Source organism: Canis lupus, chromosome 11 (genome assembly GCF_003254725.2).
Source record: "Canis lupus dingo isolate Sandy chromosome 11, ASM325472v2, whole genome shotgun sequence".
In the NCBI taxonomy this organism is placed as follows: Eukaryota; Metazoa; Chordata; class Mammalia; order Carnivora; family Canidae; genus Canis; species Canis lupus.
Window position 1 is genome coordinate 25,181,661 of NC_064253.1, and position 20,979 is coordinate 25,202,639.

The window sequence follows — 20,979 nt, forward strand, 5'->3', positions numbered from 1 at the left end:
TCTCTCTCTCACACACAGAGAGAGAGAGAAGGAGAGAGAGATAGGGGTAGAGACACAGGCAGAGGGAGAAACATGCTCCATGCAGGGAGCCCGATGTTGGACTCAATCCCGGGACTCCAGGATCACGCCCTGGGCCAAAGGCAGGCGCTCAACCACTGAACCACCCAGGCGTCCCACTACCAGTTCTTCATTTAGGTAAACTAAACTTTAAGTTATGTCCTCACACTGAGATAATACATCACATTACCTTCTACAACTCACTCCTCCCTCCCAGCTACTAGGCCAATATGCAGCTCTTCCCATCTAGAATCACTCAAGTCTAAAGGGATGGCAGATGGAAGAGATAAACCAGATTGAGGGTGAAAAAGCAGTAAAAAGAGAGGTGTACGAAAGGAAGAACAATATAACCCACATCACAATGTCATTGCAAAGTTCATCCAGTCTGCTGTCCATGTGCCCAGCTTGAATTAGTTCTGCATCTCTTTTCAGCCGTCTAGAAAGAGAAATAAGTAATCTAGGTTTTTTAATTTAAATCTACTATTTAAGAAATTCTGACCAGTATCAGAAGTCAGCCCCTTTGGTCTCTCTCAACCATTTGGTATTCTCTCTGACAAGTACCTATATTTTTCTTGGGTTTCCTTTATCACTTTCTTTAGTTCCTCAACTCGTTCAGCAGTCAATTTCCGAACAATGACATCTTCAACAGTTTCGACCACTTCTCCCTTTTCACCCCGTTTCCTTCTGTAGAAAATTTAAAAACAAAAACAAACATACATTTGAATAAGAGAACATCTGTTCCCAATCCCAACTGCTTTCTTTGAGCCTCTCCACCATTTAACCATAGATAACTTCTCTATTTCGAATCACCTAGTAATTAATAGATGTAAACCAGACTTCCTCAGTCAACACTCTCCACTGAAGAGATGTGCCTTGAATACCTGTCTTTGTACTCACTTTGGGGTCTCAGTGGTCTCTAGAAGCTCTGAGTACTGGGAAGCACAATGCTATGGAAAAAAAGTAAAAATATGATGAACAAGCCTGAAATGAACGACCTTTCAAAGTTTTACCATATCAGACTAAGGCTTATAGAGGAGAATATATGTAAGATATGAGTGGTTTCTAGGAGGGGAAATTACTCTGCAGTCAAGTCAGTTAAAAATACTCAACACGAGTACACAGAAAAGGAGTCCTCTGACCTAGAATTTGTATATTTTGGGGAAACAACCCAATAGCCAATATTTATAGTTAATATCTACTGAGTAATTACCATATGAGGCACTGGGCTAAAGGTTTTATAGGTATTACTTCAACTAAAGCTTTACAACAATCCCGAAGCAACTTTATAAATGAGAAAACCGAGAATCACGGTCCCAAGATTCTAGGTTAAGTCATATTAAACTCAGATCTTCAGGGATGCCTGGGGGGCTCAGCAGTTCAGCATCTGCTCCAGCTCAGGGCATGATCCCGGGTCTAGGGATCAAGTTCCGCATCAGGCTCCCTCTGCCTATGTCTCTGCCTCTCTGTCTCTCATGAATAAATGAAATCTTTAAAACAAAACAAAACAAAAAAAAACAACCCAAACCAGAGCTTCTAACTCCCAAGCTGGACTCTTACATGTTATGTTACAAAGACAAAAAAGTTTATAATACGAACATACATGGATGAATTGGCAAAGAGTGGGAAAAAGGAAAAGGTATTCTCAACTATTCCGCCTCTTTGAGGTATAAAAGCTTTTTGATTAAAGGGCAAGGCCTGGAAGGAAACCCACTTCACATCTCTAAGACTGTTGTAAAAGAGTTGCTTGTGAACTTACTTTTTGAGAGAACCAGTCTGGAGGGCGGCCAGGTTCTGCAAAGGGCTTGATTGCTCTGCTAACTGATACCCTACACAAAATGAGAAAAGCATATTACAAACTAAACAGGAAGAAAAAAGAGAGTGGGGAGGAGGAGGTATGCTAAGAGTTCAAGATTTGGAGTACAAAATTTAGAATGAAAAACTGCCACGAGGAAGTATTCTGAAATATGTGACTATGAAAAACGATACAACCCACCTTAAATTCATCTAGATGGAAACAATCATTGTGAAACAGTTTTCCTACGTGATATATTTCCTGGGTGAAGTGAGGTATTATAACAAGTACATTATCATTTCTATTCATTTGGTAAAGTATTTTTATGTTGTTTTGGTTTTTTTAGAAGAGATGTATCTTTTGAAAAGCAATTTGTAAGACGTTCTGGACTAAAAAATTATCTTTTGATCCACTAATATAACTCCTAGGAATCTATTACTAAAAATAATCTAATCTTTAAAAAAAATAAAAAGGGACGCCTGGGTGGCTCAGCAGTCAAGCATCTGTCTTTGGCTCAGGTCATGATCCTAGGGTTCAGGATCAAGTCCCATATCGGGCTCCTGCAGAGAACCTGCTTCTTCCTCTGCCTATGTCTCTGCCTCTCCCAATCTCTCATGAATAAATAAAATCTTAAAAAAAAAAAAAAAAAAAAAAAACATCTAACAAAGTGGCAAGTACCAAGAAGAAAGCATGTAGACTTGATCAGACTGACAGGTTTTTCCTAAATAACTGCAAGAGATGTTTAACTTATGGCATTTCACCTCTATAAAATATTAAACAGATCATAAAAATAATTAGAAAATGTGGTGAAATGGAACATATATACTACATAATATTAACTGGAAAAAAAAAAGACACAACTTTCTGCTATGATGCAATCGTATCACCTTCTAAAAAGTTGTAAAGACAGGCAAAAAATAAAAATAGGACTAGAATGGGATCAAGGAAGAGCATTTGGCTTTAATTGTGTCTATGTTTATTTCTTTAAAAAGATCCAAAGAGGGGCATCTGAATGGCTTAATCAGTTGGGTATCCAACTCTTGACTTCAGTTCAGGTCATGGTCTCAGTGATCTGAGATTTGAGCAGTAAGCTTGGAGTCTGCTTGAGATTCTCTACCCTTCCCCTCTGCTCCTCTCTCTGTTCATACGTGCTTGCTCTAATAAATAAATAAAGTTTTAAAATCTTGAAAAAGATCCAAAGGAAACATGATGAAATATTAAGATTTGTTAAATCCAAACTGGATTTAACATGGATACTCTTTTTAAGATTTTATTTATTCATTCATGAGAGACAGAGACAGAGACAGAGAAGGGAGAGGGACAGACACAGGCAGAGGGAGAAGTAGGCTCCACACAGGGAGCCTGATGTGGGACTCGATCCCAGGACTCCAGGATCACACCCCGGGCCAAAGGCAGGCACTAAACTGTTGAGCCACCCAGGGATCCCTAACATGGATACTCTATATTATTCTCCACACTTCTCTATGTGAAACTTCTCTTAGTTGAAAAACTAAGTAACTTTAAAAAGAAAAGAGTTTTTATATTTGTGTTGAGATAATGGTATCACACAGCTCTTTTTATAAAGTTCAATAGTTATATGGATAGCTATCAGTAAAAAATAAAGTCTGATCTACAATTTACACCTTAGACAAAGAAAAGCCCCCAAATGAAGCAAAGATTTAAATATTAAACAAAAAAAATTAACCATCAAATATTAAACAAAAAAAAATTAACCATCAAAAATTAACCATCAATTAGCCATCAAAAAATTAACCATCACCATTACTACAAGAAATCACGGAATTATTTTATAATCTCAGACTAAGGAAGACTTTTCTAAATAGGTCACAAAATCCAGGAACTTTTGAAAAAAATTAATAAACTACAGTTTAAAAGTCTTAAAGTTGGGACACCTGGGTGGCTCAGTGGTTGAGCGTTTTATTTTTATTAAAAAATAAAAAAATAGGGGATCCCTGGGTGGCTGAGCGGTTTGGCGCCTGCCTTTGGCCCAGGGCGCGATCCTGGAGTCCCGGGATCGAGTCCTGAGTCGGGCTCCCGGCATGGAGCCTGCTTCTCCCTCTGCCTGTGTCTCTATGTCTATCATAAATGAATAAATAAAAAATCTTTAAAAAAATAAAGTAAAATAAAATAATAAAAGTCTTTTTTTTTTTAAGATTTTATTTATTTATTCATGAGAAACACAAAGAGAGAGAGAAAGAGACATAGGCAGAGGGAGAAGCAGGCTCGAATGCAGGAAGCCCGATGTGGGACTTGATCCCAGGACTCCAGGATCACACCCTGGGCCGAAGGCAGGCACCAAACCACTGAGCCACCCAGGGATCCCCAAAAAATAAAAGTCTTAAAGTAAAAATGTTACCATAAGCAAAGCCAAATGGCACACTGGTTTAAAAAAAAAAAAAAAAAAGCAATCCCTGGGTAGCTCAGCAGTTTGGTGCTTGCCTTCGGCTCAGGGCATGATCCTGGAGTCCTGGGATCAAGTCCCACCTCGGGCTCCCTGCATCGAGCCTGCTTCTCCCTCTGCCTATGTCTCTGCCTCTGGGTGTGTGTCTCTCGTGAATAAATAAATAAAATCTTTTTTATTTAGGTTTAATTTTTTAAAAGGCTTTATTTATTTATTCATGAGAGAGACACACAGAGAGAGAATGAGGCAGAGACACAGGCAGAGGAAGAAGCAGGCCCCATGCAAGGAGCCCAACATGGAACTCAATCCTGGGACTCCAGGATCACACTCTAGGCCAAAGGCAGGCGCCAAACCTCCGAGCCACCCAGGGATCCCCAAATAAATAAAATCTTAAAACAAACAAACAAACAAACAAACAAAAAAACTCATAGCTCAAATGGCTCATCTTCCTATAAGGAGCTCTCTCCTAACTGAAGAACTAAAGAAAAAAAAAAAGGAAAAGGTAGTTTACAAAAAAGGAAATAAGTGGCCCTTTAACACATGAAGATATTCAACCTTACTCATCATAAGATAAATATAAATAAAAAACATGAGAACTATTTCTCACTTTTTTAACACTGTCAAAGATCAAAAATATCTAACAACCAGGACACAGAAAAAGAGGCATTCTGATACATTACCGATGGGATTGTAAACTGAAACCATTTATGAGTACTTATGAGTAGGACATTATGAAGTACTCATCAAACTCTATGAACACATACATTCTTTGACCTAATAATTCCACCTTCAGTTTGTATATAATTATGCAAGGCTGTATTTGTACTAGCAAATGTCCATCAGAGTACCAGTTCAATCAATTATGGTATATCTGTATCATAATACCACGCAGCTGCTTAAAACAAGAGCCTCATGTATTCTAAAGTAAAAAAGAGAAGCAGTGGTAAGACAAAGAACAGTACATAAAGTAGGGGGAGAAAAAACATGTATTTACTCATGTATTTAAAATTAATGCTAGAGAAACACAAGTAATGAAACTCTAAGAAAATGCTAACACTGGTAGAGTGTTAGAATACGTTCAGTGTGGAGTTGGCATGTCCCTCTACCTCTTCCTCTCCCCCTCTACTCTCTCCCTAAATAAAACTTTTTTTTTAAGATTTTGTTTATTAGGGGCAGCCCCGGTGGCACAGCGGTTTAGCACCGCCTGCAGCCCAGGGCGTGATCCTGGAGGCCTGGGATCGAGTCCCACGTCGGGCTCTCTGTATGGTGCCTGCTTCTCCCTCTGCCTGTGTCTCTGCCTCTCTCTCTCTCTGTCTCTATGAATAAATAAATAAATAAAATCTTAAAAAAAAAAGATTTTGTTTATTAGAGAGTGTGTGCATGCATGTGCGAGATAGCATGAACAGGTGGGAGGGGCAGAGAGGGAGAAGTAGGCTCCCTGATGAGCAGGGAGCCTGATGAGGGACTCTATCCCAGGACTCCAGGATCATGACCCAAGTGGAAGGCAAATGCTCAGCTGACTAAGCCATCTAGGCGCCCCTAAATAAAATGTTTTAAAAAAATAAATAAAACTTCATTTTTACTTAAGTGTTCTTACACTTTTTTTAACCTGATATTTATGTAATTAGCAACATTCATTTTCTCTTGGGGTTTTTACCATTTAATTTGGTTCAAGAACAGCCATTATCTAGGCTATCCAGAATTCACCTTTAAAAAGTTATTTGAGGGGATCCCTGGGTGGCTCAGCAGTTTAGCGCCTGCCTTCGGCCCAGGGCATGATCCTGGAGTCCCAGGATCCAGTCCCACATCAGGCTCCCTGCATGGAGTCTGCTTCTCCCTCTGCCTGTGTCTCTGCTTCTCTCTCTGTGTGTCTCTCGTGAATAAATAAAATCTTAAAAAAAAAAAAAAAGGTTATTTGAAAAATATATAAAGCTGCAGAAATGCTAAGTGTAACCAGTAATGGTGCCTCAATAAACTCATTTGAACAATTAGAGACGTGCCACATAAACATTTTTATATTAAGTAATTTTAAGGCTTAAGACAATTAAAAGATGTCCTTAGGGGTTCCCGGCTGGCTTAATCAATAGAGCATGCAACTCTTGATATCGGAGTTGTGAGTTCAATCCCCACCCTGGGTGTAGATACTACCTAAAATTTATAAAAAAAAAAAAAAGTGTCCTTAGATCCTGAAGAAAAATAGACAAATGTTAAATATAAAAAAGGAAGGGCACTTGGGTGGCACAGTCAGCTAAGTATCTGACTCTTGGTTTCCACTCAGGTTGTGAGCTCAGCCTGGAGAGATAGAGCTCCCCCATCCCCCTGCACTCAGCACACAGTAATCTGCTTAGGGCCCTTTCTGCCCCTCCCCACTCCTCCCCTTCCCAGTAGGCACTTGCACACTTGTTTGCTTTTCTCTCTCAAATACATAAATCTTTATTAACAAATAAATAAATATGCACTAGAGAAAAAAAAGGGCTGGAAACCACAGTTCTACTTTATGGTCCTTAAAAAGAAATACTGAATGCCAAGACAATTTCAATAGGGAAAGAACAGTCTTTTTAACAAATAATGGATACTGGGGCATATCAACGTGCAAAACAGACCCTTGTCTTACAGCATACACAAAACTTAATTCAAAATGGAGTGCATAGACCTAAATGTGTAGAGCTAAAACTATAAAGCTTTGAAAAGAAAACACAGAAGTAAATAGTTTCTTAGCTATGACACCAAAAGCATAAGCAACACAAGAAAAAATAAACTGGACATATCAAATTAAAAACTTTTGTGCTGGGACACCTGGGTGGCTCAGCGGTTTGGTGCCTGCCTTTTGCCCAGGGCATGATCCTGGAGACCAGGAAACCAGTCCCATATTGGGCTCCCTGCGTGGAGCCTGCTTCTCCCTCTGCCTATGTCTCTGCCTCTCTCTGTGTGCCTCTCATGAATAAATAAAATCTTTAAAAAATAAAAATAGAAACTTTTGTGTTGTAAATGATATCAATCAAGAGAGTGAAAAGACAATACACAAAATAGAGAAATATTTGCAAATTATCTGACAAGTAATTTGTGTCAGAAAATACAAAGAACGCTTAAAACTCAGTAATAACATAAATAATACAAAGGATCTAAGCAGACATTTTTCTAAAGAGATACAAATGACAAATAAGCATATGAAAAGACGCTCAACATTAGACATCAGGGATATGCAAATCAAAACCAGGGATATGCAAATCAAAACCAGAATGAGGGACTCAGAATGAGGGCCTGGGTGGCTCAGTGGTTGAGCGTCAGTCTTCGCTTAGGCTCAGGGCGTGATCGGGGAATGGAGTCCCACATCAGGTTCCCAGCATGGAGCCTGCTTCTCCCTCTGAGGGTCTCTGCCCCCCACCCCCAACCCATCTCTCATAAATAAATAAATAAAACCTTAAAAAAAAACCCCACAGGAATCCACCAGTTAAAAAAAAAAAAAATCCAATAGTTTCTAAGATTCAAAAGAGCAGCTATCTTAGATACTTTACCAATTTTGATCTCCACTCCTCATGACCGAAGAGGCTAAGCAGAGCTTCTCTCGGATGGACCATGGCTCTGTAGGGCCAGTACTCAACAGCTTGTGTTCTAAAAGGAGAAAAATCTTAGAGAACAACCACTGAAGCACTAGTTCTAAGGCCCAAAGGGAGGACGAAAAGCCTAATGCAAAACATTCCACCTTCCAGGAACAAAGTGAGTTACCATCACGGAATCCTGATTTTCATCTCTACTAAAATATTACCACTAGGCAGGTACCTATTCATTCCACGCATATTGCACCGAGTGGCAAAACATTTCACTTCTTCAAATGACGTGGCTACTTTGTTTTATTTTTTAAAGGGAATGAAAAAACATCAGAGTAAGATAAGGCCGTTCTCCCGACAGGCCCAGTTTTAAGAATACTTTATACCCATCTGAACGCCAGGGCTTCTTTCCCAGGATTCCGAGCGGCCGCTGCCTTCCTCTCCCCTCCCCTCCCCCACCCGCGCCTACAGCCCAGCCTCCCTAGCATAAACTTGTTTACTTCTCGCAGTACTTTCACCCCCATGGAGCCGTCGGACCTCAAACGCCTTTTCAACGTATGAAACAGGAAAATGTGCATCTCAATGCACAAAACTCAATTTCCCTTGCGGCCGAAAAAGCTAAGAGTTAAAGTACCCTATTTCTCCGGGAGATCGACTACGGGCCTCAGGAACGCTGGCCAGAAAAAGAACGGCTATTGAGAGCAAGTTACTCCATATGGCTCACAGCATCTTTGTCCTCACACCCAAGTGTCCACAGCCCTTTGATCTCGCACCCCGCAGAGCTCGCAAACACACAGGCATTCGCTGAACGGCTTCTCTCAAATCTCCGCAGCTTTCCTGAGACACAAAACCCTAGACTTGTGGGCCTCTTGATCGACAGTCTTCACGATACGGTCGAGCGCAGGTCTCTCAAGACCCTAGGCCCTTGGGCAATCATTGCCCCTACTCCCCAGGCGCATGGCAGAAGTCTAGTACCTAGCTTCTGGTCTAAAAAGCCTTCCACGCAAAAACAGCCGACATACTTACTACCCGTTCCTGTCGCCATCTTGGCCCTGGAGTCGCCTGCCCCCCGCCCCCTCCCCGCGAAGACAGTCTGGTACCGCCGAAGCCCAGGATTCTGGGAAATAGAGTCCGTTCGTTTGCTCGCGATGTCTCCTGGGAAATGTAGTCAGCCCCCAGGACGAGGAAGCCCTAAATCAGGCTTGTTGAGGGCTCCCGGGAAGAATCATGCTAAAGAGGATGGCGCTGAGGCCCCAGAATTTCCTTCAGGTTTCTTAGTAAAGAAGTGCCTTAAGGTCCAAGGAACGGTGTTAAGCGCCAAGAACTGCAGGCGGCCCAACTCCTAACTCCGGCAGTTGGTAACCCGGAGCCACATGGGAGGGGAGTGGCCGAGCGAGAGCAAACCGCCTGCTAGGCTCCTCCGCCCCCTTTCCTTGCGCTGATTGGCAGCTGCAGGTTTCCCTCTCTGATTGGCCGAACGAACACAGCGCGTAATTTAAAACATTGTATCAGTAACAAAGGTGCGCCTCATGGGTGGAGCTGAGCTCTGCGACGGCGAAAGTCCAGGTTCGGCAGCTGGACGTGTGAGTCGGTACCCGAGGAGGAGCGAGTGTCGTGTGTTGGGTGAGTTTGCGGCGGTCCCAGCCCTTGCCCTCGCGGGGTAGGCTTTTAGAAAGCGATGCGGCCGCCATCCCCTTTTCCCCTTAATACCTCTGTCCTCCCTTTGGGCCTGGAGTGAGACTGGAGAAGGAGGCCGGTGGGCGAGGCACGCTAGAGAGTGGGCTTCTGCTTTTGGAGCGAGGTATCTATTCATTCCTGTTGGCAGTCGGAAATGCCTAAGACTGGATTATAACCTGATTAACTGCTTCTTTCGCGCCTACCCCTCTCCTGGCATTTGAAGGGCCAACGGAGGAGGAATTCAAGGAGCGAAAGGAAGGTGTCCTGGAGCGAGGAAATGGTTTCCTACCTAGAAGTTGCGGACCCACCTGTCCCTTAAGGTTCTCCTCCCTACCCATTTTTGTCTCTTTGTAGACCTAAGCCGCCCCTGCTGCCATGTCGCAAGGGATCCTTTCTCCGCCAGCCGGCTTGCTGTCAGATGAGGACGTTGTAGTCTCCCCCATGTTTGAGTCCACGGCTGCAGATTTAGGGTCTGTGGTACGGAAGGACCTGGTATCAGACTGCTCTGTCATCTCCACCTCCCTGGAGGATAAGCAGCAGCAGGTAAAGGGGTTGGACAGTGGTTTGGCAGCAGAGCGATAGCCTCAGCCTCCCAGTTTTCCGCATTCCTATTAGGTCAAAGACTAGCAATCCCAAGGGTCTGAAAGATTGATTTGAAATTAAGAGCAGGGCAAGAAAAAAATGTAAATTTGTGTGTCCGTAGGAAGAACTATTATTTGCATTCCATTAAAAACACTCTCAAGTGCCATGCTCTCAGTCCTGTGAGGGAAGGCTAATAACAGTTCTCTCTTCACCATGAGGCCTAGATATGTTAAATAACTTGCACAAGACCATACAGCCATTAAGTATGGGTTTTTTTTTTTTTAAGATTTATTTATTTATTTATTTATGATAGAGATAGACACAGAGAGAGAGAGGCAGAGACACAGGAGGAGGGAGAAGCAGGCTCCATGCTGGGAGCCCGATGTGGGAATCGATCCAGGGACTCCAGGATCACGCCCTGGGCCAAAGGCAAGAGCTAAACCGCTGAGCCACCCAGGGATCCCTCATTAAGTATGTTTTTAATATCAACCATAGCTTCCATTTATGGAGGCTTTATGCTAAGCTGGGGTATCTCAGCTGCAGCATTATTGACATTAGGGCCCAGTTAATTCTTTGTTATAGTGGTCTGTCTTGTACCTTAAGATGTTTAGCAGCATACCTGTCCTCTACCCACTAGATGTCACTAGCTCCTTCCCACTGTGACAACCAAGAACCTTCCCCTGACATAGCTAAATGTTCCTTGGCGTGGGGAATGGCACTGGTTGAACACAACTCTACTAGGAAGTCTCTTCTTTCATAGAGAAAGTTTCATGAGAGCAAGACCTTGATAATGTTTCTGTGGACCACCAAAGCCTCTTAGAGTTCCCAGATGTTCTTTAAACATCTGTTGAATGAATGAAGTGGGTTCTATTGTTAACACAATTCTATAGATACATAAACAGAGGCAGACAATCTAAAGAACTTGTTCAAGATCACATAGTTCTAAATGATGGGATTGGAACTCAAATTTAGGTTTGTCTGCCTCCAAGGTGCTTAACTACCGAGTTTTGCTGTAATATCATATGGTGATTTTCTTACCAATTAACCAGTTCTAATTCAGAAAGTCAGTGTGGCAGGCTGTGTTGCCAGGATACTGAAGACAGTGAAGGGTGATAAAACAGTGAAAAAACCCATGTGGGTTGGAATGATTATGGAACTGTAGAGTAGTGTATAGACATTTGGGTTGAAATGGTATAGCGTCAGCATGATTCTCTGGAAATATGCTATGCTTGCCCATCTGCTTGGAGGTAACTGCTGATTCTGGCCTGGAATTCTGCCACAGGTTCCATCTGAGGATAGTACAGAGAAGGTGAAAGTATACCTGAGGGTCAGGCCCTTGTTACCCTCAGAATTGGAACGACAGGAAGATCAGGTGAGTGTCTGAGAAGGGAAGATTCAAGATGGAATGATGCAATACAGGAAAGGTTCCCAAGATTATTTCTTTCTGTGATTTCTTTACTGCTTCTCAGGATTGTGTCCGTATCGAGAATATGGAGACCCTTGTTCTACAGGCACCCAAGGACTCCTTTGCCCAGAAGAGCAGTGAGCGGGGAATTGGACAAGCTGCCCATAGATTCACCTTTTCCCAGGTATGGAAGTATTTATTGGTTTATGAATAAGGGACCAACATATTAGGGGCAACTTTATTCTCTCTTTAGCGGGGAAGGTTTTTACTTCACTGTGAGTTCCTTGAATATGCATGTCTATAATTTTGAGGACTCATGTTATGTGCTAGTTAGTGCATCAAGTACTTTTTGTGCATTAATTCCCAACATCTCCATTATTATTATCATTCTTGTCCCTATTTTCCTGATAAGGATATTATGACCCAGTGAAAGTTATGTTGCTGAAGCCATGTAGCTGGTCAGTGGTAGAGTTAGGCCTTGCATCTATAACCATCCATCTCCAAAGCCCACACTTGTGATTACTATGTTGCCCCATTGTGTGTATAGCATCAGACATAGTGGTTAGCATTTCTTTGATTGATTTTGACGAAAGATGGACTGGCAGAGAGTGGTTAGTCTTCAGTGTTTAGAGAGCAGCTAATGGCACTGCAGGAAGAAGTTACTTGACTATAGTCTCCAGAGCCAATCACCCAGGAAGGGATGCATCTGCTGGCTCTGCATAGGAGCAAGTGAGAGATGAGGGATGGACCTCTGAGAAATTGGGTCTGTCTCTAGATCTTTGGGCCAGAAGTGGGACAGGCATCTTTCTTCAACCTGACCGTGAAGGAGATGGTAAAGGATGTACTCAAAGGGCAGAACTGGCTCATCTATACATATGGAGTCACCAACTCAGGGAAAACCCACACAATTCAAGGTGAGTAGTAGGCCTCACAGAATTGCTGATTGGCCTATAATGGTATTTTCTTTGCCTTTTGATGCTTTGAATTGGGGAAGAGCTCTCAGTTGTCCATCTTTGACATACTTCCAGGTACCATCAAGGATGGAGGGATCCTACCCCGGTCACTTGCTCTGATCTTCAATAGCCTCCAAGGCCAACTTCATCCAACACCTGATCTGAAGCCCGTACTCTTCAATGAGGTGATCTGGCTAGACAGCAAGCAGATGCGACAGGAGGAAATGAAGAAACTGTCTCTGCTAAATGGAGGCCTCCAAGAGGTGCAGTGTTGGAGTTCACAGAGGTGGGGATAAGAGGACAAATCTGTGGAAAGTTTTGTGCTTATCTTCTTCCTGGGCCCCTCCAGGAGGAGCTGTCCACCTCCTTGAAGAGGAGTGTCTACATTGAAGGTCGGATGGGTACCAGCAGCAGCTTTGATAGCGGTGTTGCTGGACTCTCCTCCAGTCACATGACCAGCAGTAGCCAGCTGGATGGTATGTACCACGACTGGACTGTGTGTCAAGTAACAGTAGAAACCTACTCCCTTGCTCCCAATAGCTGCCAGGAGTATAAACCAGAGGTTTCAACCTAAGCTGCTCCTTCTAAGGCCCCTGCAGACCAAAGAGGAGATGGACTACTCTAGAGTTGATGCATTGTACATGGGTTCTTCCCCAGAAACGAGTCCCCGATGGGCACAGCCAGACACCAGCCCTGTGAGTGTCCCTGCAGACATCCGCTTCTCTGTCTGGATCTCCTTCTTTGAGATCTACAATGAGCTGCTTTACGACCTGTTAGAACCACCTAGCCAGCAGCGCAAGAGGCAGACTCTGCGGTTGTGTGAGGATCAGAATGGCAACCCCTATGTGAAAGGTATTAGAAGGTGGAAGGCTGGCAACAACCCAGAAATGGGACTTGGGAGAAACCCAGAAAAGTTAGGTGTTCCCATCTTATGTATGCCTTTCTCTTCTTTGCCTCAGATCTCAATTGGATTCATATTCAGGATGCTGAAGAGGCCTGGAAACTGCTCAAAGTGGGTCGTAAAAACCAGAGCTTTGCCAGCACCCATCTGAACCAGAACTCTAGCCGCAGGTGAGTGGGCTGTGGGAGGTCAGCTTTTCACTGTGTTCTAGGAAACTGTAGTCATCTATCTGGTCATGAGGATACACAGTGACTTTTTTTTCTTGATTTACAGTCACAGCATCTTCTCAATACGTATCCTGCACCTTCAGGGGGAAGGGGATATCATCCCAAAGATCAGCGAGTAAGTTTTTCCATTCAGAAATCTGGGCTTCTTGGTCATAAATGGTGTTGGAGGTAGGGGGTAAGGGAGGTCCTCAGAGGAATTACTTCTATTGGAGTCTGGCTCCACTTTCTTGGGTACAGAGATTCTTGGTGGGTCCTCCCCTTCCCAGAAGTATATGAAGGGCTGGAAAGCTCATAACATGTGGGGTCCTTATGTCAGATATTGTCCACCATTCAAGGTTGTCATTCTGTGATCTGGCTGGCTCAGAGCGCTGCAAAGATCAGAAAAGTGGTGATCGGCTAAAGGAAGCAGGAAACATTAATACTTCTCTGCACACCCTGGGCCGTTGTATTGCTGCTCTGCGCCAAAACCAGCAGAATCGGTGAGCTTCTGACTATAAGCCCTGGTTTGGGATGGTCTGGAATCCACTGCGTTTTGCTAAGAGACTTCCTGGTCATCACTAGGTGTGATGCTAGGATACTCTAAGGGCTGGAATTCTGCTCACAACTCTGTTCTCTGATCCCCTACTAGGTCAAAGCAGAACCTGGTTCCCTTCCGTGACAGCAAGTTGACTCGGGTATTCCAAGGCTTCTTCACAGGTCGAGGCCGCTCCTGCATGATTGTCAATGTGAATCCATGTGCATCTACCTATGATGAGACCCTTCACGTGGCCAAGTTCTCAGCCATTGCCAGCCAGGTAAGAAACTATAGGTGTGATGATTGTGTTCACTTAGGGCTGGTACCTTTACTTAAGGAAACTATTAGGTTATGAATTTAATTGCTTTCCCACCCCCTCCCCACCTAGCTTGTGCATGCTCCACCTGTGCAACTGGGATTCCCATTGCTACATTCATTTATCAAGGAACACAGTCTACGAGCATCTCCCAACTTAGAGATGGTAGCTAAGACAGATCCAGGCCTTGATGACATTGAAAATGAAGTTGACATCTCCATTTATGGCAAGGAGGTGAGAGTACAAGAAACCTCTGGTGTAGTTGCTTGATGGCTACGTATTTTCCATGCTGCCTTCCAGGTGGACTTTACATTTGTGGGGCATGGACATCCAATCACTTCTGACCTGTGTGTCCCTCCAGGAGCTCCTGCAGGTGGTGGAAGCCATGAAAGCATTGCTTTGTAAAGAAAGGCAGGAAAAGTTGCAGCTGGAGATGCAGCTCCGTGATGAAATTTGCAATGAGATGGTGGAACAGATGCAACAACGGGAACAGTGGTGCAGGTATTAGCTGAGTGATAGCTCTTGGTCTGTCAACTGGTCCAGAGAGAGGGTGAGGAATTGGGATTAGGATAAAGTTGTGCCTCAAGATCTGTCCTCCAGGGCAGCCTGGGGGGGCTCAGCGGTTTAGCGCCGCCTTTGGCCCAGGGCGTGATCCTGGAGACCCGAGATCAGGTCCCACATTGGGCTCCCTGCACGGAGCCTGCTTCTCTCTCTGCCTGTGTCTCTGCAACCCCCCTCCTGTGTCTCTCATAAATAAATAAAAATCTTTAAAAAAAAAAATCTGTCCTCCAAATTTACTCCTCAGAATCTTCACTCCCTTTTCTTCTTCTTCTTCTTTTTTAAATTTATTATTGGGGCTCCTGGGTGACTTAGTCAGTTAAGCCTCTAACACTTGATTTTGGCTTAGGTCATTATGTCAGGGTTGTGAGATCAAGCCCCGCACTGGGCTCTGCACTGGACATGGAGCCTGCTTTAGATTCTCTCTCTCCCTCTTGCACTGCCCCGACTCACTCTTCCTCTCTCTTTTTTAAGATTTTATTCATGAGAGAGACACAGCAACAGAGACATAGACAGAGGGAGAAGCAGGCTCCATGCAGGGAGCCTGATGTGGGACTCAACCCTGGACCCTGGGGAGCCACCCTGAGCCAAAGGCAGACACTCAACCACTGAGCCACCCAGGCGTCCCCCACTCTTCCTCTCTTTAAAAAAAATTTATTATTGAAGTATAATTGAGGGCATCCCTGGGTGGCTCAGCTGTTGAATGCCTGCCTTCAGCCCAGGGTGTGATCCTGGAGTCCCAGGATCAAGTCCCACATCGGGCTCCCTGCATGGAGCTTGCTTCTCCCTCTGCCTGTGTCTCTGCCCCTCTCTCTGTGTCTCATGAATAAATAAATGAAATCTTTAGGGAAAAAAAGTATAATTGACACACAATATTAGTTTCACGTGTACAACCTAGAGATTTGACAATTCTATACATCATTCAGTGTTCACCACAGTAAGTGTAGTCAGCACCTGTCAACCATGCATTATTACAATGTTACTGACCATATTCCTATGCTGTACTTTTCTGTGACTTACTTATTTTATAATTGAAAGTTTGTACCTTTTAATTCCTTTTATCTATTTCATCAATTCTTCCCACCTCCCTGCCCTCTGGCAACCACCAGTTTGTTCCCTATATTTAAATACATTAAGTCTGTTGGGTTTTTTTTGTTTGTTTTGTTTTGGTTTTTTTTTTGGGGGGGGGTTGTTTGTTTTTGTTTTTAAGATTTTTATTTTTTATTTTTTAAACATTTTATTTATTTATTTATGATAGTCATACAGAGAGAGAGAGAGAGGCAGAGACACAACAGGCAGAGGGAGAAGCAGGCTCCATGCACCGGGAGCCTGATGTGGGATTCGATCCCGGGTCTCCAGGATCACGCCCTGGGCCAAAGGCAGGCGCCAAACCGCTGTGCCACCCAGGGATCCCAGATTTTATTTATTTATTCATGAAAGACAGAGAGAGAGGCAGAGACACAGGCAGAGGGAGAAGCAGGCTCCGTGCAGGGAGCCCGACATGGGACTCGATCCCAGGTCTCCAGGATCATGCCCTGGGCCAAAGGCAGGCGCTAAACCACTGAGCCACCCAGGGATCCCCAAGTCTGTTTTGTTTTAAGTGGCTTTTTCGTTCATTTGTTTTTTAGATTCCACATAAAAATGAAATTATATGGTATTTTGTTTTTCTCTGATTTCACTTAACGTACTATTTTCTCAGTCCGTCCATGTCATTGCAAAGGGCAAGATTTCATTCTCTATAGCTGAGTAACATTCCACTGTGTGTGCATGTGTGTGTACATACCCCATCCTCTTTATCCATTTTTATCCTCTGACAGTGAACATTTGGACACCCAAAAGGAACTATTAGAGGAAATGTATGAAGAGAAACTAACGATCCTCAAGGAGTCACTTACAAGCTTTTACCAAGAAGAGCTTCAGGTGAGTTGCCCTGAACCAGCCCCAACTAGCCACTGATTCCCACCTTTAGCTTGTCTGATGTAAACAGATTTTATAAACTCTGGTAGGGCAGGAATATGTAACTCAGTTTTTTCTAGTCTCCTTAGTACTGTATATGTGTCAATCTATGAATTCTTTTTTTTTTTTTTAATTTTTTTTTTTAATTTTTATTTATTTATGATAGTCACACAGAGAGAGAGAGAGAGGCAGAGACATAGGCAGAGGGAGAAGCAGGCTCCATGCACCAGGAGCCCGATGTGGGATTCGATCCCGGGTCTCCAGGATCGCGCCCTTGGGCCAAAGGCAGGCGCTAAACCGCTGCGCCACCCAGGGATCCCTGAATTCTTTTTTTTAAGACTTTATTTATTTAGGGATCCCTGGGTGGTTCAGTGGTTTGGTGCCTGCCTTTGGCCCAGGGCACGATCCTGGAGTCCCGGGATCGAGTCCCGCGTCGGGCTCCCAGCATGGAGCCTGCTTCTCCCTCTGCCTGTGTCTCTGCCTCTCTCTCTCTATCATGGATAAATAAGTAAATCTTTAAAAAAAAAAAAAAAAAGACTTTATTTATTTACTCATGAGAGACAGAGAGAGAGAAAGAGGCAGAGACACAGGCAGAGGGAGAAGCAGGCTCCCTGCCAGGAGCCCGATGTGGAACTCAATCCAGAGACTCCAGGACCTCCCCCTAAGCCAAAGGCAGACGCTCAACCACTGAGCCACCACCCAGGTGTCGTCCCAGTTTATGAACTGATTAAGGGTCTGGTTGGCCTGGAAATGGTTTAAGTGCTAACAGGCTTTTATTGTTTGTTTAAGATTTTATTTATTTGTGAGAGAGAGGGCTGGCGCATGAGCAGAGGGAAGGGGCAGAAGGAGAGAGAGAAGCAGACTCTCCAATGAGTGCAAAGCTTGATTTGGAATTCAATCCCAGGACCGAGATTATGGCCTGAGCCAAAGTCAGATGCTTAACCAACTGAGCCAGCCACCCAGGCACCCTGTTAACAGGCCTTTGAGGCATAATTGTCAGGGAAGGTTTTGTTCACCATTAAGTCATCTGCCCTGCAGGATTTGTCTGACTCTGGATGGAACTGTGCTCTCTGCTTCCCTCTTAGGAACGGGATGAGAAAATTGAAGAGCTAGAAGCTCTTTTGCAGGAAGCCAGACAGCAGCCAATAGTCCATCAACAATCAGGGTCTGAATTGTCCCTTCGGCGGTCACAAAGGTTGGCAGCTTCTGCCTCCAGTCAGCAGCTCCAGGAGCTCACAGCTAAACTGGAACAGTGCAGAGCAGAGCTAAACTCCACCACTGAAGGTAAAGGAGAGAGGGCACAAAGCATAAAGTGGTTCAGAGAAGAATTGTTCTTCAAACTTGGGCCTTCTGACTCCCAACTCCAAGATAATTTCCTCAACTCTGAGCTATATCCCCCTGACCTTTCCACTGTAGGATGCATATGGCCTCATTTTTTATGTATTTGCTGCAAGCTACTATTAATTCAGTTAAGAGGTAAGTCCAAGGCTAGAAAGCCTACATGTTGAAGTTTCTTGTTTCCTTCCCTCAGAACTACAGAAGTATCAGAAAATGTTAGAACCACCCCCCTCAGCCAAGCCCTTTACCATTGATGTGGACAAGAAATTAGAGGAGGGCCAAAAGGTAATTTACACCTTTCTCTGTTACCAAGGCTCATATACCTAAAGGCAACTTCCAACCCTGTGTCTGTGGCTTATGTGAAGAGCAGGGGGCCTTTGTGCACAGTCCTGCAGAGTGGTTGCTTCATAGAGCTGACCAGCCTTTCTAAGTTTATTTCTCTTCAAATGGCTGTCCAACTCCTACAGATCATTATTCTGGTCGATCATAGCCACAATGTGGTTCCTACTCTTATTCTTTTCAGAATATCAGGCTGCTGAGGACAGAGCTTCAGAAACTTGGTGAGTCTCTCCAGTCAGCAGAAAGAGCCTGTTGCCACAGCACTGGGGCAGGAAAACTTCGCCAAGCTTTGACCACTTGTGATGACATCTTAATCAAACAGGTTAGGACACCCTGTATCTCTTCTCTCCCATCAGCTTACTCCAGAGTATATGTGAGTATTTACTAAGTACAAGGCACTGTAAATAATTTATAGGCATTTTCTGTTATAACAACCCTATGGAAGTGAGCTGCCAGCAGCCGGGCCGTGAGGCGGAGGGTCCATCGGCCAGAGGGCGGGGGTGGGGGTCCGTGCACAGCTTCCCCGCTCAAAGTCTGGGGAAGGACCAGTACCCGCGATCCCCTTAGCCGTGGCTTCTCCCACCCCCACCCTAGGACGGGGTTCCATCTGCCCTCTGCACTTCTCATTCAGTACGCTCGTCATGACTGATTCTATCTGGTGTCATTAACATCCATCCATTCCTTGTACCATAAACAAAAATTAGTTCAAAATGGGTCATAGATGTAAATGGAAAACAAAACTATAAAACTTCCTAGACAGAAAAAAAAAAAAAAACAACCCTATGAAAGTAGATATTATCATATTTCATCTAAAATATGTAGATTTTAAGGGGCACCTGGCTGGCTCAGTCAATAAAGCATGTGACTTTTTTTTTTTTAAAGCATGTGACTCTTGATCTCGGGGTTATGAGTTCAAGCCCCACATTTGATATGGAGCCTACTTAAAAAAGTAAAACTCTACATTTAAAAAGACAAAAGAAAAAGCCAAATGCATAATTTTTAAGACAATGTAATTTTTGGGCAGCCTGGGTGGCTCAGCGGTTTAGCACCGCATTCAGTCCAGGGCCTGATCCTGGAGACCTGGGATCAAGTCCCACATCAGGCTCCCTGCACGGAGCTTGCTTCTCCCACTGCCTGTGTCTCTGCCTCTCTCTTTCTCTCTCTCATGGATAAACAAATATAATCTTTAAAAAAAAAAAAACCTGTTATTTTCCAATAGGACAAAACACTAACCATTAAGCTATGACGGTTGTTATTAGTGCACCCTGATTCTAGAGTGAAGAAAAAAAAAAAAACCTCTTAGATTTAAAAAAGCTGTGTGTGTGTTTTTTAAGTTTATTTATTTATTTTAAGATTTTATTTATTTATCCATGAAAGACACACAGAGAGAGAGAGGCAGAGACACAGGCAGAGGGAGAAGCAGGCTCCATGCAGGGAGCCTGACATGGGACTTGATCCCGGGTCTCCAGGATCAGACCCGGGGCTGAAGGCGGTGCTAAACCACTGAGCCATCTGGGCTGCCCTATTTATTTTTGGTAATCGCTGCACCCATCAGTTAAGTGTCTGCCTTCGGCTCAGGGCATGATCCTGGAGTCCCCAGATCAAGTCCTGCATTGGGCTCCCCGCATGGAGCCTGCTTCTCCCTCTGCCTGTGTCTCTGCCTCTCTCTCTGTCTCTCTCATAACATCTTTAATTTAAAATAACTGGGTAGTGGATAGCATGTATTAACTTGCCCTTTAGTTTCTCTAATACACCAGACTAAAGGTTTTCTTTAAATTTATTCATGTTCCTTAGGATCAGACCCTGGCTGAGCTACAGAATAACATGATGCTAGTAAAACTGGACCTTCGGAAGAAGGCAGCATGCATCGCAGAACAGTATCATACTGTACTAAAACTCCAAGGCCAAGCTTCTACCAAAAAGCGCCTTGGCACCAACCAGGAAAACCAGCAACCAAACCAACAGCCCCCAGGGAAGAAACCATTTCTTCGAAATTTACTTCCCAGAACACCCACCTGCCAAAGCTCCACAGACTGCAGCCCTTATGCCCGGATCCTGCGCTCACGACGCTCCCCTTTACTCAAATCTGGGCCTTTTGGCAAAAAATACTAAGGCTGTGGGAAAGGAGAGAGTCATTGCCCTGAGGCAGGTCAGCTGCTTGAGAAATAGGTCTCTTTTAAGCTTTACCAATACCTGGAACTGTATCCAGAATGCAATATACAGATACTAGTTATTTTCCTCCCTTTTGTATTATAATCCCCTATGTAATCTCATACTTTTTTACTTATATGCATATGCTTTCTCTGCACACAAAAAGTTATATTAAATAAACATATTATTCACATTTTTTGTGTTTTCACATTTTTTGTTTGAATTCCAAATTTAACAAATTCA

At 43.8% G+C, this 20,979-nt stretch overlaps 2 protein-coding genes across 9 annotated transcripts in view; one reads left to right on the plus strand and one right to left on the minus strand.

Annotated features, from left to right (window-relative positions):
* The window catches only part of BRD8 (bromodomain containing 8), a 32,430-nt gene extending 23,480 nt beyond the window's left edge, over nucleotides 1–8,950 (minus strand). For 6 of the 7 annotated variants that reach the window (XR_007400982.1, XM_049091826.1, XM_025433354.3 and 3 more), the window contains exons 1-6: nucleotides 8,846–8,950; nucleotides 7,787–7,883; nucleotides 1,814–1,883; nucleotides 955–1,004; nucleotides 619–741; nucleotides 413–493 (exon numbers count right to left, since the gene is read on the minus strand). Coding sequence is in view for 6 of the 7 variants with exons in the window: in XM_049091826.1 (XP_048947783.1) it covers nucleotides 413–493; nucleotides 619–741; nucleotides 955–1,004; nucleotides 1,814–1,883; nucleotides 7,787–7,883; nucleotides 8,846–8,864 (440 nt within the window). In the remaining variant the exon portion in view is untranslated. Of the gene's footprint in view, nucleotides 1–412; nucleotides 494–618; nucleotides 742–954; nucleotides 1,005–1,813; nucleotides 1,884–7,786; nucleotides 7,884–8,841 lie in introns of all 7 variants that reach the window. The other variant, XM_049091825.1, reaches the window with a different exon arrangement.
* A 262-nt stretch (nucleotides 8,951–9,212) lies between these two features.
* Nucleotides 9,213–20,929, plus strand: KIF20A (kinesin family member 20A). 2 transcript variants are annotated; one of them, XM_049091827.1, is made up of 19 exons: nucleotides 9,213–9,442; nucleotides 9,851–10,039; nucleotides 11,361–11,450; nucleotides 11,548–11,667; nucleotides 12,259–12,397; nucleotides 12,512–12,699; nucleotides 12,786–12,912; nucleotides 13,094–13,288; nucleotides 13,396–13,507; nucleotides 13,611–13,679; nucleotides 13,900–14,043; nucleotides 14,193–14,358; nucleotides 14,467–14,628; nucleotides 14,756–14,895; nucleotides 16,770–16,872; nucleotides 17,994–18,192; nucleotides 18,440–18,531; nucleotides 18,770–18,958; nucleotides 20,380–20,929. In XM_049091827.1, the coding sequence occupies exons 2-19, from the start codon at nucleotides 9,872–9,874 to the stop codon at nucleotides 20,695–20,697; spliced, it is 2,721 nt and encodes a 906-aa protein (XP_048947784.1). In that variant the 5' UTR covers nucleotides 9,213–9,442; nucleotides 9,851–9,871; the 3' UTR covers nucleotides 20,698–20,929. The 2 variants fall into 2 exon arrangements, with proteins under 2 accessions (XP_048947784.1, XP_025289146.1); XM_025433361.3 differs by having other exon boundaries at nucleotides 18,770–18,907.
* The last annotated feature ends 50 nt before the right edge of the window (nucleotides 20,930–20,979 follow it).

What these genes read in the sequence shown, in the direction of transcription:
- KIF20A (XM_049091827.1), top strand. Translation starts at nt 9,872, where the DNA reads ATGTCGCAAGGGATCCTTTCTCCGCCAGCCGGCTTGCTGTCAGATGAG. An exon ending in ATCATCCCAAAGATCAGCGA is followed by an intron (nt 13,680 to 13,899) that starts GTAAGTTTTTCC and finishes CCACCATTCAAG; the next exon opens with GTTGTCATTCTGTGATCTGG. An exon ending in CAGCTTACTCCAGAGTATAT is followed by an intron (nt 18,959 to 20,379) that starts GTGAGTATTTAC and finishes CATGTTCCTTAG; the next exon opens with GATCAGACCCTGGCTGAGCT.